The 17580-nt window shown below is 38.4% G+C and overlaps 1 protein-coding gene across 1 annotated transcript in view; it reads left to right on the forward strand.

The window, feature by feature from the left end:
• LOC134841338 (uncharacterized) overlaps nt 1-17580 on the forward strand; it is a gene marked incomplete at its 3' end in the record, with an annotated part of 60560 nt that extends 42980 nt beyond the window's left edge. Inside the window, 5 exon segments of the mRNA XM_063857260.1 lie at nt 9831-9933; nt 11088-11146; nt 15442-15575; nt 16196-16331; nt 17450-17580. Coding sequence (XP_063713330.1) covers nt 9831-9933; nt 11088-11146; nt 15442-15575; nt 16196-16331; nt 17450-17541 — 524 coding nt within the window.

The raw sequence follows: 17580 nt of genomic DNA on the forward strand, positions 1-17580 counted from the left end.
GTCGAAAGGGCCAATCACTGGTTCTGAAGAAGCTGGGACCTTGAGTCCAGCTGCTGTCCTTCAAGGCTTCAGCGGCAATACCTCGAGTACCAGTATCAGCTGGGTTGTTTTCAGTATCTACGTGATACCATTCGTCGACAGTGGTAACTTCCAGTATTTCGCCTACTCGATTAGCGACGAATACTGGCTGCTTTGCAGTCGAATGGAGCCATTGTAGCACAGTGGTACTGTCAGTCCACATAAAGACATCATTTATAGGGATCGAAAGTGCTTTCATGATATCTATTTTGAGGCGTGTAGCAAGCAAAGAAGCTTGCAGCTCTAATTTTGGGATGGAAATAGCCTTCATTGGTGCTACGCGGGCTTTACCCAAAATGAAGGCGAGTTTTGTCTCATGTGTATCAATAATGCGCGCACGGAGAAATCCAACTGCACAGAAGATTTCCTGTGAACTGTCACCAAAGATATGGAGTTCAATTTTGTCAACTGCGGATGGAAAGTAGCATCTCGGTATGATCAGTTGACCCAGGATGGGTAGACCAGACCGCCATTCGAGGAATTTGGCATTCAAGTCCAAAGGAAGTGGGTTATCCCATTGTTGACCACTGATTCTCCAAATCTCTTTAAGAAGTAGTCGGGCTCTGACAGTGTACGGAGCGACTAACCCAATAGGGTCGAAAACTGAAGAGACAAAACTTAGAACTGTACGTTGGGTAACAGTATCCTTCAGTTCTCTGTTTACACCTCGACTAACTACCAATGTATCGAGAACGTGATCCCATTTAAAACCTAGAACATGCGATTCTTGACCTTCACTACTTAGAATCTCCTTAACTTGACTTAAATTGTCGCTTGACTTACATAACTCTTTCTGAATCTCTTTGATATTTCTCACGAATTTTGTCAACTTAAATCCTCCAAACTTAAGTAGTTCTACAAGGTCCTTACTTAATTTTAATGCCTGTTCAGGTTCGGGAAACGAATCAAGATAATCGTCCATATAGAATTTTTGCATCACGGCTGACGCTGCGTCGGGGAACAAGACTTGATTGTCGCGAGCTGTCTTTTGAAGAGCAAAATTAGCACATGTGGGCGAGTCACGAGCTCCGAAAATGTGTCGCGTGTATTGATACGTTACCTCATCGGTTGTGGGATCCTCCCGCCACAGAAAACGAAGTGACAGTTGGTCGATTGGGAGAACACCAACCTGAAGGAACATGCCTTCAATATCAGCTGATACTGCATGTTGATGTTGACGTAATCTCATTAGGACGGCCAGCAGATTCTGAAGCAAATCTGGGCCAACCAAAAGAGCTTTATTAAGTGACGATCCATGAAATTTGGCTGCACCATTTAGGACGCGGCGGACTTTTCCGGGTTTATTTGGATTAATCACGGGGTGATGAGGAAGATACCATTCCCTAGCGGAACGATTTGTGCAGTCATGTGTATTCACTTTGATGACGTAACCTTTGTCAAAATCTTCTTGAATGTTTTTTGCGTATAAAGCCCTGAGGTTTGTGTCTTTGTCTAAACGTTTTTCCAGAGATTTAAGTTGTGCTAAGGCGGAGTAGTAGTTGTTGGGCAACTGTGAGTGGTCTTCGGCCCAAAGCATCCCAACGGCGTATCTATCACCATCATGTATAGTTGATGCTTCTAAAATTTTATTCGCCCTTTTATCGTCTGACGATCGGGCATCTACTTGTTTATACGTACCGTATGATTCAAGTTCGTACCAAGATTTGACCTGCTCTACCAAACTTACATCTTCGATGTTACAATGCAAGCATGTTGAGATCAGGCCGGTGGAGGCAGGGAGTGGACCATTTAAGACCCATCCAATTGGGAGGCGAACGGCGAAAGGTGATTTTTGGCGTTTATCCTGGCAGTATTCCAGAGGACAAATGTACTCATAAACATCTTGACCTAAAATCATTTCGACATCAGCGTACCAAAATTCGACTGAATCAATTGGTTCCAAGTGAGTGTATTTCTCTTGCAACCTACGAACGTTAATTATATCTGAACCTATGTTAATGTTGTTTTTTACATATGCACAAACGGTGAACGAAATATCTGGATCAAATTCAGAAGAAACGTTCAAATCAAATTGTTCTGAAGTAATATCTTCGGAACAATTGGCGCCATTGACAGTCAAATCAATTTTCCTACCTGTCAGATTGAGTCTGCGAGCGAGTTCAGGTGAAATACAAGAGTGACTGCAAGCTGTGTCACATAACACAAGTGCGGTGGTTTCAGAGTCATTTGATGATAATGTGAGATTTATAAGTGGCATCAGTCCTTTTAGATTCATAAGGGATGTCCCACAAGTATTGTTTTGCGTCGTGGGTCTAAATGGAGTTTGAACTGCGGGATTGGCTGCAGTTGTGTGCGGTGCATAACCAGATTGGTTATTTGTAGGGCAAACGCGTTCTGCGCCGTGCAGTAACACATTATGAGTGCTCTTGGCCTGTGGTTTAGGACAAGTTTTGGGCTTGGGACATTACCTAAACATGCAATTTCCTTGAAAACAAGAAAAGCAAAGCTTATTTTAGCACGCTGTGTTGGAGTTTTTTCTTTAAAAACGCTACATTTAAAAATTGAATGCTTGCCTTTACAAACTAAACATGGACTATATTGAATATTTGCGTCACACTTAGCTTGCAAGTTTGCGGCAAATATTTTAACATTGGTTTTTGTCCGAACCGAATTATCCTGATTTCTATTGTAATTTGAACTTATCCTCCAGCCAATGATTGAAATCAATTAAAGACGGAGCATACAAACTCCGTTTTACGGTGTGGAACGACCAAGACTCTTTCATATTAGGTGGGAGCTTCTCTATTGCTTTATCGAGAAGTGTTGAACTTTCAAGGTCTGCGTTGAAATGTAAAGGTTTGAACACTCCAATTATACTTGCTATCATGGATGCAAAACTTATGATGCTGTCGGAACTATGCATCTTAACGGGCGGTGAATTATAAAGTTTGTCCAGATATGCACGTATTATGATTTGAGGTTGGCCAAACTTTGTCTCAAGTTTCATGAGAGCATCTTTGTACATCGTACCACTATAGGCAAACTCAGCTATAGCAGTCTCAGCTTTATCTTTGACTAATGATTTAAGGTAGTGCAGCTTAACATCATCTGACAAGTTTTGAGAGTCCATAGCACTTCGGAATTGTCCAATCCATTCAAACCACTGAAGTGGACAGCCACCGTATTTCCTAAGGTTCCACGAATGTAATGGATCCTTACGGTTGAAAGTTAGTATTTCCTTTAAATCTTCAAGGGTTAATGCATTAGGTGGTGGTTGAACTGAGGTTGAAGCGAAATTGTGTGGCTGAGGAACAAATGATGTCGGATAAGCTACGGCAATATGTGGATAGCTGGGGACTTGAGACAACTGCTGCGTTGACACTTGCGCTTAGTTATTGTAAAACACTGTCCCTCCAACAGTGCACGCGTATTGTGAAAGTGGTGGTTGCACTATTGGTGTGACAATTTGAACGGTATTTAACGCCTATGGTACTGTAGAATCTGATGCTGTAAATGGCGCGGTGGTTGGAGGTGCCATTCTCCAGTTATTCGTATTGGGTATATAACGAACTGGATGTGGATGGTTGAAGGATGGTTGATTTGTTGAAACACGAGTTGAGTCATTAATACTCGCTGGTGGAGCAGTAATAGGAATCAGGTTCACCGGCTGGGTTGCCGTATTGACTGTTGTTTTAATTGGGACAGATGCATGTAATGTGGGGAACATTGCTGCTGGAATACGTGGAATGAAAGGAAGCGGGGGCGAGGACGGGGGCGGGGTGGTGTCGGCGACGGTGGGAGAGGTTGAGAAGGAATCTTCAAATTATGAACGGTAGATGATACCACCGATTGTAATGGTAGGCAAACGCTTGGTATGCTACTGGATGGAAAAAAGTGGACGTTTATTAGATCAAACGTGCTTGGTGGTAGAGACGAAGAAACCAAATTGGCGATGCCCGGAGGTTGAGGTTCTTGTCGGGGAACAATGGTTATAGTTGATGCAAGTTCCGACGAATGTGTATCGAGTGCTTCATCTACCCAATCTTTTGTTCGGGTTTCAGCGACAACTTGTTGTGTTCTGCTCGAAGGCAGAGCGGTTTTATTGATGTCAGTATCAATGTCCGAATCATCATCCATTAACTCTGTTTCAACTATTTTGGCCTCATTGAGCTTTCGTTTGTTCTCCTCAACAAGTGTCTCAAGAGCCAATTCGTTTTCTTTTTCTTTTAGGCGGATGTTAGGCTCTTCACACCTGCTCAGAAAAAACCCGAGTTGCAATAAAAATCGTCACACTTTACTTTACAAAGGGGGTGGGGAAGTTCACCTTTACGATTTAGAGCGAGCGGAAATTTAAAAAAAAAGGAAAACAGTAATTTAGAATTAAATAACAAATTGAAATACATTGACACTACAAAGAATATCAAAGGTTCTTTGCTGCAGATTCGACAGCTAGGCGGCGTTTGCGTTCGGCACGACGCTTTTTTTGAGAGGGTCGCTTTTTTTTGTTCTTTATTTTTCTTAAGTTTGCCGTATTACTTCGGACTATCGAGAAAGACTTTAGTTCAAGGTCAGTTTCTTGGTGAATTTGGAAGTACTGACGGAGTAAGCGAGTGTCTTTCTGCTTACGCTTAGAGATTAAGTCGCCAGTCACGCTTAAAATTAAAATGCCCGTTGAGCAAAGCAAATCGTAGATATTAGGAGTTTCGACTCGTTGACAATATACAATTGCAGCAATATTACTTTTGTAATAAAGCGGAATATTGCGCAGTTCGAATTCCGTGAGTCCTGTATCGTTGTTACTATTGTGCTTGCTGATTGAATTGTTGATCAGGTCGTGCCAGATTATTATATCATTTCTATGGGCTAATTCGCCGTCTAAAAAATTTTGGGCACGTTTTGATTGGTACTTGTGGTTGAGACTTAAACCACCAAGGGCATAACAGTATTGCGATATACGGTTTAGCTCGGCTATACGTAGCGTTTTATGAGCACGAGAGAGCGAGCTAGCGGCTAATATATACATTTACGACGGCATTCGGTACGATAAAAAAATCTGAGGGGAATCAAGTCAACCGGATTTTGAGAATCTCACACCTGCTCAGAAACCACCGGAGTTGCAAAAATTCAAAGGGATTGACTTGATATAGTGCTAAAAGGTCTCTACACTGCGTAATTTTGCAGTGCTTACGTTTGCCGGGCTGTTTGTTTCGCAAAAAATGACAAAATTTTTTTTTTCTTATCGTCTACGCCAGTTTAGTACCGAAATTAGACGATTTGGGGTCGATTTCGGATTTTTCAATTTTTTGCGAAAATTTTCTCAAACATTTTCACAAAATGTTTTTCTAACGGGTCGGAACGGTGGGTTCCGATTTGAGTTATCGACTACTAACTATAAACTAGCAAATGAAACCAAAATTCTAACTTAAAGTCAAATTTTTTCGATTTTCGATTTTTTTTTTTAATTTCGGAATTTTCTGGGTGGGGTATTCGGGTTAGACTATTGGCAAAAGCACGGTAAACATAATGAAATCAACATTTTAGCACACTGAATGGATTTGATAGGTCACAATAAAAAACTTTAAAGGATCGTAAAACAATTATAGCTCTGGTTTATGAAGAAACTAAACTGAAAAGTTACGTCTTACAATAGTTTTTTTTTGTCAACTTCGGCCATCAAAAACGGTTGGGGAGATTCCTGTCTCACTTGCAGATAGCTGTCTGCATACACGTTCGTGAAATTGCACAATCACCTTTCACTGAGGTACTTCTCACTCACAAAAAACTGAGTCGTCAAGGGTTTCGTCTGGTTTGTCGTCGATTGTCGGCGGACCATGTTTCCACCTGTGTCCGGTCTGTGGTGGCTCGGTCGAGTATATCGTCGGTCTGTAGATTGGCTGTATGTATCTCGATTGAGAACACGATTGTTCAATATAAATATATTTTTTCTTCAATAATTATCGAAAATCATTAAGAAAAAACAACGGAATAATATCTGTTTCGGAACAAAATTATCAAGTTTTAAACGAAATCGAAATCGAAAGCGACTTAATTGTCACTACTTTTGCCAATAAGTGGGGATTTTTACGCTTGCCAGAAGTTAGAAGTCAATTCTTGCCAAAGTCTAATTAAGTTCATGTACACATCATTTAAAAACAAGTTTGACTTAGGAACATTTTTTATCCGGTTCAAATCAAGTGTATACCAAGTTTTTTAGTAGTAAAATACTTGGAATGACCGGGATTCGAACCGGCGACCTTTCGGTTTCAGGTCAAGTACGTTACCGCTAGACTAGCTGCTCTTGATATGCTTTCATTTTAGTTTCAATCTTGAACGTCCTCGGTCCCCAACGGAGCGATAACTGTAGCGAGTTTAACAAGAGGTCGGGTTAAATCTCCTGTTGCGGTTTTAAGGAGTGCGGAACGGGCGGTAGCGTCTTTGCCATAGTTAAGCGTTTTGACGCGAGCGAGAGGGTAGTAACCACGGGGGCTACTATCCTCGACGATCCAAACAAGATCTCCGGCATTGAGTTCTTGTTCGGTAGGTGTGTGCCATTTACGGCGTTTGTTGAGAGTCGGAACGTACTCGCGTAGCCATCTAGTCCAGATGGCGTTAGCGTATCCTTGTGCGCGAAGATAACGCTCTCGATGATCGAAATGTTCGTCCGTCGCAATCGACGGGAAACTAACTGAGCGCTGGCCTATCAAGAAGTGATTTTGCGGTAAAGCCTCAATCTCATTCGGGTCACTGCTTACCGCTGTAAGTGGACGCGCATTGAGGGACTGTTCCACCAGACAAAATGTGGTCTGGAGTACCTCGTCGGTTAATTTACGGGGTGTGAGGATGGAGTAGAAAACTCTCTTGCAACTACGTACAAGACATTCCCAAGAGCCACCATGATGTGGTGAAGATGGTGGGTTATACTTCCATTCGATGCCTTTGTGGACAAGGAGAGCGGGCGCAAGATCATTCCATGCTCGAGTACACAGAAGAAGCTCTTTCTCTGCACCGACTAAGTTTGTACCATTATCGGACCAAATTTTCGATGGAGTTCCTCGTCTAGCGATGAATCGTTCTACTCCCATGACACAGGAGCTTGAATCCATTGATGGTATGACTTCAATATGGAAGGCTCTAGTGGTCAAACAAGTGAAAAAAAACGCCCAACGTTTCTCCGAACTAGATATCGGCGCGACAAGAAAAAGGAACTCCCAATTTGGGATCAACGCGTCTGAAAAAAAGCAGCCCCGATGGAAACAAAAAAAAATTTTTTGAATTGCGACGCCAGTTTGTTCTTTAGTCGCGCCACCAAGGTCTGTTTTCAAGTGCATACAGTTGCGCGGTCAAAATTTTTTGTTCAAATCGCGCACCCAGTTTTGAGAAAAGGCGGCGCGAGCTAAACAAAAAATACTAGCGGCCGGAATTAAAAAAGACTGGGGGCGTGACTTAAAAAGAGTGAGGGCGTGACTTGAAAAAAATATATGGACGGCGCGATTTCAAAACGACTGACTTCACGACAGAAAAAAAAAACGCGCGTTTGATAAAAAAAAACTTCGAGCCGAAAAAATTCATTACTCATTCTTTTTAATTTATGCATTTCGAAGTTATGCTACGTGTGACATGGTGACATGGTAAAAATACATGGTTGATTACTGAAATTGGAACTAAAAAAATTGACGGGACCGGCATGAAATCATAAAACGGCGCAATCAGTGCGTCTGAAAATTGCCAATACGATACCCGTGCGACTGAAACAAACAACCGTGACGGAAACAACAACCGTGAAGGAAAAAAAAACGGAAAAAAGTATGAGTCGCGGGGATAGTTTTTTCATATGTCAGAGTTTTTCTTAAGTTGTGTTATTAAAAATTTTTCTTTGGTCGCGCTGCCAGTTTACAAAAAAGCAAAAAAGACTACCGGCGCGATTTTAGAGAAAACCTGGTGGCACGACATAACAAAACGATTTCATCGCGATTAGAAAAAAAAATGTTGAAGGCGAAACCTAAGAATAGACTGGCAATGCGACTCATGAAAGCACTAGTTGAGCGACTTAGATTTCGAGCCATTTAATAATTATCATTCTTTCTTTAAAACTTATGCATTTCAAAAATAGGCCACACAAAATTTAACTCGTGACTAAAAAAAATACATGGCTGAATATCAATAACATTTACTTATAGCATGCGTTTAGTTTTTGTTCTGTCTGTGTCCTAATTTATCTTACATGGCATATCAATCAATGTTATCTGCCTGTTATTTTTGCTTAGATTTTTTCCAGATCTTTCCCGGGTTTATGGTTTGACCGTCTCAATCTAAAATCGGTTTGTTTCAACCGTCGCCACCAAAAGTCGGTATGTCTCAACAGTCTTGACCAAAAATTGGTATGTTTCGACCGTTCTCGACCGAGAATATGCTCAAATGTGCTAGATCAAAGCAAGATATGTTTCGACTGCGCTAAACCAAAAAATTGTGCTCGACGTGTTCGATCCAAGCACAATGTGTTTCGACTGAGTTCGTTTATGTTTCGACTTTCGAACAACATAAGTTAGTCGAATTTGAACGTGACAATTTATGCTTTTCGGATAACATCTTGTGATGTTTTTTCTTATCAGAATGAAACGATTAGAGCTATTGGTAGTTTAGTTGCTTTGTAGAGATTAACTATTTTTGAGCTATTTTTTATCTAATTTCTGGAGTACTGGTTTGCAATTTGAGCCGGAAATGTCAAAAAAATTGGTATTTGAACAACAATTTTCTTTTTGACTTCGCATTACCGCAAAAAAATTGGTATTTTTCGACCATGCTCGACTGCGCTTAACCGTGCTCGAGTTATGTTTTGGCCGTGCTCGACCTTGCTCAAAGTATGGTTCGAACGTGCTCGACCGTGCTCGAGGTATGTTTCGAATTTGTGCTCGAGTGAAACACCTGTCTCGACTATTCTTTTTTGGCTGAGCACTGACATGTTCTCGACTTTAAAAGTCAAAACATAAAGTGAGCACCTCGCTATCTCAATTTTCTCGATTTAGACAGGAGTTTGAGGTAGCAACGTTTATACAACTTTGGTGCTACTTAACAAAGTTTTGGCGGCATGTCAAACTCGCGGCACGACTTAAAAAAGACTGCCAGCGCAATTACAGAAAACACTGGCTTCGCGCTTTAACTATAAACTGGAGGCGCGACCTAAGAAAAGGCTGACGGCACGGCTCAAGAAAAGACAGGCGGCGCTATAGAAGGAAAGAATGGTGGTGCGCTTTAAGAAAAGATGAAAGGCGCGACTGAAAAAAAGACTGGCGGCGCTACCTAAAAAACTGTATGGCACGACTTCAACCCGCGGCGTCATTACGCAATTCAGTCAAAAACTGTATGCGGCGCAACTTAAAAAGTTTCTCCTAAGTCGCGGACCTCGACCTGGGTTGGCTTTAAGGGATTTGAAATTAGGGGTTTTGAAACTAGCAGAGCTGCAATTGTAAGAAAAACTGTTTATGTTCAAGTTGTTTTTTCCTGCTTACAGATTTGAACATAGGGGTAAGGTTAATTGGATTTATCTTCAAATGATAAAAATTTTAATAGATTTGGAAGCAACAAATAAAATATTGAAAATAAATCAGATCTTTGTAATGTGGTCTTGCGTTGGACCCAGAGGGGATGTGGAGGGGGGTTGACCCAACTTTGTAATGTGGTCGAAATCATAAGCCGTTGGACCCACCCTTCAAAACTTTTTCCTGTCCCTCAGTAAATTCTCCTTTTTGACACCTCCCACCTCTTATATAACTGCCAATGTCGGATGCGTTTAGGAGTGTGTCGGGTGGGGGCTTCCATTCCCCACGTGTACGACAGGGGCTTCCTCATAGATACCACCCTCAAAGTTCTCTTCGTGTGCGAGAAAAATCTACAAATGTAAGTTCTAAGCTTTTATTTCTGCCTCTTTTTCCTCGCATCCCCCTCCCCCTCTCTCAACCCCCCCCCCCCCTCATCAAGTTTCAGCTTACATAAACCTTAAATTTAAGATTTTAGTGGTAACCAGTGATTTTACGAGGGAGCCTACCACTCTGGATTTCCATAATTCGTGGCCGAGTGCGAAATCCATTACAATCAAACAAGATGAACAAACTTTTTACCATTTTTTGTTTTCAGTATCTAGCTAAGGAGTTGCATTTACTCTACTAGTCAAATTATTTTTGTTTACTTTTTACATCAGAGCGCATCATTTTCAGCTTGAAAAATTAGTAACAAATAGTAACTGCAAATCAATTTTCTTCTAGGTCTATAAAAATAAGCAAGAGTAAGCGTCTCCAGTGATTAAAATAGTCGCTCCAACTGACACGGCCACAATTTGATAGCTCAGCAGAAAGAGGGTTTGAACGAACATGAACTCTTCCATGAGAAAAAAAACTCCGTTACCTGGACCCAGTTGCGGATTTAGAAAACTGGCTACCTGGCCACTTAAAACTTCCCTATTTGGGCTTTACCACGTCAATTTGCGGCCGGCAAACCCTAAAATGTTTTTAAAGGCGCCATCGGTGCAAATATATACTCATTTCAAAAATGGGAGCGCGCCAAAAATAAAGTAATTTTTGGTCAAAACCTTCTGCAAAAAGTGCTTAAAAACGGCACTGCAGGCCTGTTTTTTCAATAATAAGCTTGCGGAGCATGAATTTAACTACAAAAAAGACTCGTTATAGTGTTTTGAGTTGACCAAGTTTTCATATATATTTGAAAGTTTGCCCCTTCTCCGGTCAAGAAAACCCTTGATCCGCGCCCGCTCCTACCTATCTCTGCGTTTTTCTCGGCGCATTGAGCTTATTTGTGAATTTTCTGCAAACACGCAAGTTGTCATCAATGATCTGTCTTTGCTGCACCATTAATCACGAGAAGGGGTTCCGAATTAGGCTATGGTTTCTCCCATAAGAAGGGTTCCGGATTAGTCTATAGTTTCTCCCACTAATTGTGGGCGGTCGAAGAAATATTTAACCCATAATATTTTATACCCGATAATGTGATGTGACTCTCTCGACTGCTCTCTTTTGAACTCATTTAACTGTTTGTTTCAGTGACGCGAATGAATGCATGCGTATGGTCACACTTGCAGATGGATCCACCGCCTGGTCAAGTGAGTCACCCTACATCATCTTCATTTTTGATTGGTGCTTTTTTTTCTGTTCCCGTGAATCACAGAGGAGCTATCAGTCGGCTTTAACAGGCCAGTCGGAGGATAGTTCTTTTGTTTTACCTTCCCACATTCTAGACTGCGTTCTTTTCTTGAGCAAGCTCTTTTTTTTGCGACGCAGGGACATTTTTTTTGTCTAGAACTTTCACGTGGTACCACTATTGCAACCCAATATTTTATTCTTCTTAGCGAGTTAGTTTTTGTGATAGTTCTGGTATTTTTTTTAGTATTTGTTATAATGATTTTAAGGGAAGACAAAATAATTATTTTACTACCGATACGTCACCAAAACGGTCTGCAAATTTTCGGCCTCTCATTCGTAATGTGACTTTCTCTTCGTCCGAGTAGAGTTGATTGAGAAATGAGCTAGGAGCAAATTTGCCAAATTTTTTTTGACCACAAATAGCGTTGACAATAGACAAAAAAAGGTTCGAACAAAAATTGTTTAGATTTCTGCCAGACTTTTTATGGTGCATTTGTTTTTGCAAAAATCAGGCTCAAAACTTCCCGAATAAATTTGTCTTGTTTTGTTCGTTTTAGTCAACCAAAAATATTACGCTTAAACTATTACGCAAATTATATCACTGAGTTTTTTTGTGTAGCCCAGCAAAGTTTTTTAAAATTTTCAATTTCTTGTGCAAAAGGTTTTAATATTTTTCTTAAGTTCTAATAAAATTCTTATAAAACAGTCCGGTGAGAAAAAACCGAGGTTTTTTTTTAAAATGCTTATCATACAATTTCCATATATAGAAACTGTATGACTAGCTTTTTTTATGGTGACCCAAAGACTTTTCTAAGTAATTGTGAAAAAGCCCCAAACGTTTTTTTCAAGCGCAAATTGAATTTTAAACGCAAAACTTTTCCGAAAAAATTTTGCATGCAAAATTTAACTTTTTGTGTGCATAACGTAGTCCTGGATACATTATTATTGGATTTTTTCCTTTTTGCTTAATATTTTTTTCAAAAATGCTACAAATTCCTAATTCTTTTGTGTGGCGTGTTTGTTTATCCTTGATTAACGTCTGATAAATTAAAAATTCAAATTTTTTAAAAATCGTTGAAAATTTTTGCCAAAGTTTAAAAGTTTTTTGTTTTCGTTATATGATTTGCGAAAGACAGCTCTAAGACAATTCAGGTTATTTTCTATGCATTGTAAAGGCAAGTCCAACCTTTGGCGCTTTGAGTGAACCAAGGTCTTTGTCACTTGCGTTCGGTTACAAACACAACCCAAAGTTCTTCAGAAATTAAATTTCGAAACGAAAAATCAATTTTTTTGTTTATGGAAAAAATAGATATTTCATACAACTCTTTGTACGTATGGAATTGTATGAACTTGAGTGACAATAAATTTTTCATATATGGAAATTCTATGTTAAGAAGTTTTGGCCAACCCGAGCTCTTTTTCGCAAAATAAAGGGCACCATAAAAAATTTGGCATTTTTCTAATCTGACCACTTTTTGTCTAATGTCAACTCAATTTCAGGAAAAAAAAGCATTACAAATTCGATTTTAATTTTATTCTTTGTGTCCAACTGCTACAAATCAGCACTATTCTTTTAATTGAATTGTAGGAGCTTATTCTACACACAAAGAATGTTGGCCTTATTAAAACATAAAGATAATCAGAAAAAACACGAGCTCAATGATTTTTGGTATGAGGTTAAAATGTTGATTCCTTCAAAGTTAGAGTAAATATGTACGACCTTTGGACTTTGGACTTTATGAAAACTTTCGAAAACTTAGTCGAATTTTTTTAAGTCGCCAAAATTGATTTTCCGAGCTCTCCCAGAATAGTAAAAAGACCCTGTTATGACCATATTGCTTGTTTCAGGCAAATTTTTGAAAAAAAAACAAGCTGAAAAAGGCGTTTTAAGGCATTTTTTGTACATTTTTGATTACAAATGTGCGCTTTTTTGCAGGGGTCGAATCCCTAATAAAAAGTGCGTCCGCCAAGCCCCCACCCCACCCCAACCTCAGCCCTAAATCTGGCCCTGAACAAACATCCTGATAGTTATTTTATATCAACCCAAAAACACCTTAAAAATAGGGTTTTTACGTAAATATACCCGACCAAATTGTATGTTTATTGTGGATCCACTTTACAATTCCCCGCCCCTTTTCAAGTAGGTTAAGTTAGTCGAATTTTCGTCAATCAAAATGCAACAAAAATAGAATGAGTGTTAATTCATTGTATTTAATTTTTCTTAAATTCTCCCCCCTATATAGTCCTAAAAATAAATACAATGAATTAACACTCATTCTATTTTTGTTGCATTAGGATTAGTTCATGATAAAAGACCTACTTAACATTCTCCCCCCATATTCTCTACTTAAATTCTCCCCCCTATATAGCCCTAGAGAATATGGGGGGGGGGAGAGAGAATGTCAAGTAGGTCTTTTATCATGAACTAATCCTACAAAATTGACAAACTTACAAAATTTTCGACAAATTCATTTCGATATTTTCTTTGGAATTTGAGAATTGAAATTTTTTCTTCTGTACGGTCCCAAAATTGTACCTGCAATAAAATTTTGTGATTTTTAATTACTTTTGAAAACTACAAAAACATTCGATTATAATGTAATATAACGTATTGTATTTTTAAATCTTAAAATATCCATCTTATTAGATCATAATGGTGTATAATTGAGTTTTTTTACATAATCAGTCTGAAAATTTTGAACACAATTCAGTAAATTCAAATATTTACGTTTGCTTTCCTAAAAAATCACCTTGCATTAGTTAAACTGAAATTTAAAATTGTAAAAAAAGTGTTACCTTTTTTTGTGTTTTTTTGTGCGATTTTTCTGAGAACATTTTGTAATTGACAAATAAACTGTTGCTTGCTTGAAATTTAATTTATGTGTTTAACTAAAATGAACTACATTTCTTTAGTTTCTAAATTTTGCTGCCCCTTTTTTACCATCACCCATTTTCGTTCTTCTGCGCATGTACCTCCCTCCATGCTCGTAGATTGGACGTGCTAAAACTTGTTCAGGCTCTTTTTCGCAGTTTGACTTTTGATTTCTTTTAAAGTTCAGTTCATTTTATTTGTTGAAAGGAAAACAAACTAACTCCACTATTGAACAGCGAAAGCGTAAAGGGTAAAGGGATCGAATTCTGTTTTAGAATATGAAATTCATTTATCGAATTTCCCAGCGAAATAAAATTTTAGCTATCGATCCAGTTTTTTTTCATATTGGGTTATTTTTATCAAAAAAAGTGCCTATCATAGATTGTTTTGGAAATTCAAAGAGCTCTTCGAAATTCTAAAGTTTCAGTTTTTTTTAAAAAGGTCAGTCCGTATTTTTTGTTTACTTGCGTTCATTGAATATTTTCCAACTGTCGTTTGGCTATGTTTCGTTCATTCGACGACTGTATTTCAACAAAAAGAATAATAATTATAACAAGACTGCTCGTATCAGGGCGAAGCCCTGAATGTTTCAACTGCCTTTTAAAATTTATGGAGCAGCAGTAATAACATAAAAAATTAAAAGAAATAAAATGAAATGAAAATATATTGTCTAAAATTTGAAACTTTTTGTAAAAATCATCCCCCCACACGCCATATAAAGTACAAAAATAGATTTCGTTCCTTGTAACAAATCAATTATGGCAATTAAGCTTCGTTCAACCAATTTGGAACGATTTATAAGGCGGATTAAATATCCGCTTACGCGTTAATTGCGCGAATTATATCGCGCGTCAATTGTCCCAAATTGGTCAAAATGGCAATCTTTAAACCCTCACAACTTTACGAAAAATGATCACAGGTGAAATATCTTTTCAAATTTAAGCTCAGGACAACAATACCTTTTGAATGATATAAAAAAATTCCGTCAAAAATGGTTAGTTAAAAAGTCGAAATTTGTCTGAAGAAAAAAAAACCCACCCCGAGCACAAATATTCCGTTACTTTCGTATCGAAAGTCGGAACAATAAAGTAAAACTTGAGCAACTTGGAAACTGATCGTTTTTAGAGCTGGCAATTTCTTTCCGTGGCCTCTTTGTTTCCTTTTAAATTGCTGTTTTTGTTTTTTCCTAAGTTTTGTTTAACTATTGTTTTCAATCAATTTGAGAAGAAATTTGAACAACTCCTTTTTTTTCTCTACAAAAAATTATTAATCATTTTTCTAAATTGATAAGAAGCTAGAATTATATTAGAATGTTCTTGAATGTTAAATGTGTGTTTCTATTTATCTTAAAATGTTCTAGAAGGTTCTATGTTTGATATTTAGAGGTTAACCATCGTGTGCACAGTGTAATTGGCTACTGGATCTCGCAGCAGACGGTGTTCGCAGTGAGTCAGAGCCAGAGCACCTACTTGGCCAGTGACGATGGGGGACTCACCTGGCTCACTGTACAGACAAGGGTACAGATAAATATCTCTGGTTCTTTTTAAAAAGTGTTCACTGATTCAGATCAAAACTCAGACCAAAAGTTAACATCCTTCCTCCATCACTCCGAATCTGTTTAGGGGATAGGGTGTGTTAACACGCGACGCCTAGGAAGGCTCTTTTCCAGTCCCCCCTTTCAAATTCAATTTTGAAAAGATTATGTAATACGTTGTCAAAATGCAACGAAATTTGGAATGGTGAACAAACTGACAACTGTGAACAGATCTGTTCTTCATACTTCACATCCTAAAATTACGCATTTAGCCGTAATAACACGTAAAACAAACATAAAAATCTATATTTTGAAAGGCGGGGGGGGGGGGGGGGGGTGGAAAAGAACCCGTAGGAATTTTAATCCAAAATTTACGCTGGAATGGAGGGTCTCACTCAGCTGGGGTATCTTGTTGGTGATGAAGGGGGGAGGATGGGGGATGGTTTATTTTTCTCTCTGGTATTGTTTAAGGACGCGGTTTTGGTCAATCAACCGTAAAACTTATGTTTACTTGCTAGCGGAAGAAAACTGGTGCATAAATTTAATATTCTTCTCTCCATTTTCTTCTGATTGCCTAATTTATATTTGTTTTTGTGTAACTAGGAGTTCTGGGATGCGCAGGACATGACAAGTGACTACTACAAGCCAGCAGTGTCCATCCCCCCTGAGTTCTACCCCACCCCCCTGGACCAAGTGTCATCTGACATGACAGATGAGTGGGAAGGCACAAAGTTCTACGGTTGGGAGCACTATTTTAAAGCGATGTATTCTCGCAGATAAAAAGATACAATAATGTAACTGTAGTTAATGAAAAATTGCTAGCAATATCGGTGACTTTGAGCAGTTTATTTAGACAAAAACTATAGCTTTTTAGGCTAATTAGTTTTTTGTACACAGTTTTTACGCGTACACAGAAATCCGACATCAATATGAGTAGTTTCAGCTTAATTAATTTCGTTCAGATTCGTTGACTGAAAAGGTATTGGAAACAATTTGGCATTAACTATACAATAATAATTACAAGGATAAAGAAATAAATTGTTAAAACAACTGAATTAGTTCATTGTTAAAACATCAGTTGAAAAGTGACAACTAAGCACTCCAACGGATTGGTTAATGCTGAAGGTCATGCCTGACCTCTTAAACTAATTGAATTGTACAGTATATAATACCAGATGATAACACTCGCAAAACACTCTGTAAATATTCACTGATGGACCACTAAAAATAACAAAAAATTAAGTTAATGAATTTTAAATGCAATAATACAAGGGGTGGTGATACGTTTTTCAATCAAAACATTGGGTTAATTGCTAGTTTTTTTTCTGATTTTCATTTAAGATGCTCAATTAAATATTCAATTAAAAAAAGTTGGCCTTAAATTTCTGCCATACAGATTTTTTGGTGCATTCAGTAACTACTCTGATATCGAACAACAAAAAATTTTCAATTTCTGATAAATTTGATTTATGACAGACAACAATTGTGACGGGGAAATTTTTTTGGTTCTATTGAATTTTTGATTGCTAAAAGCCAGGGAAAATTTTTGTTTTTTCCGGATATTTTGGTCTAGTCAACTTCAAAGTCTTGCGAACTTATCGAAGTTGTCTTCAAAAAATATCAACCTTTTTTTAAGTGTTCATCAGTCCAAAAAATATCAAATTTTCCTCGGAAATCCAATTGACTGAAGCTGAAGCTTACTCTTTTTACTCTGAGGTGAACTGGAGGAGCACACAGTTTTCATCAAACCATGTAAAGATTTTCAACTATATCTTAGATTTTTCTAAAACCATTCATTTTCTTTCAAGATTTCCAAGAAAAGTAACAAAACAGGTTGAAATCATTGGTTGGTTTCAGCAAATCACGAGGGCATTTGGAGCAACGTCGGGTTGGAGGGTACTTGGAATGAGACAGAATTAGTATATTCTTGGTCACTATGCTGTGCATGAACGAACTTCACTGACAAAAGAATCTGCTTTCTTCAAAAC

The sequence above is a fragment of the Symsagittifera roscoffensis genome, chromosome 3, assembly GCF_963678635.1.
Source record: "Symsagittifera roscoffensis chromosome 3, txSymRosc1.1, whole genome shotgun sequence".
NCBI classification, from domain to species: Eukaryota; Metazoa; Xenacoelomorpha; order Acoela; family Convolutidae; genus Symsagittifera; species Symsagittifera roscoffensis.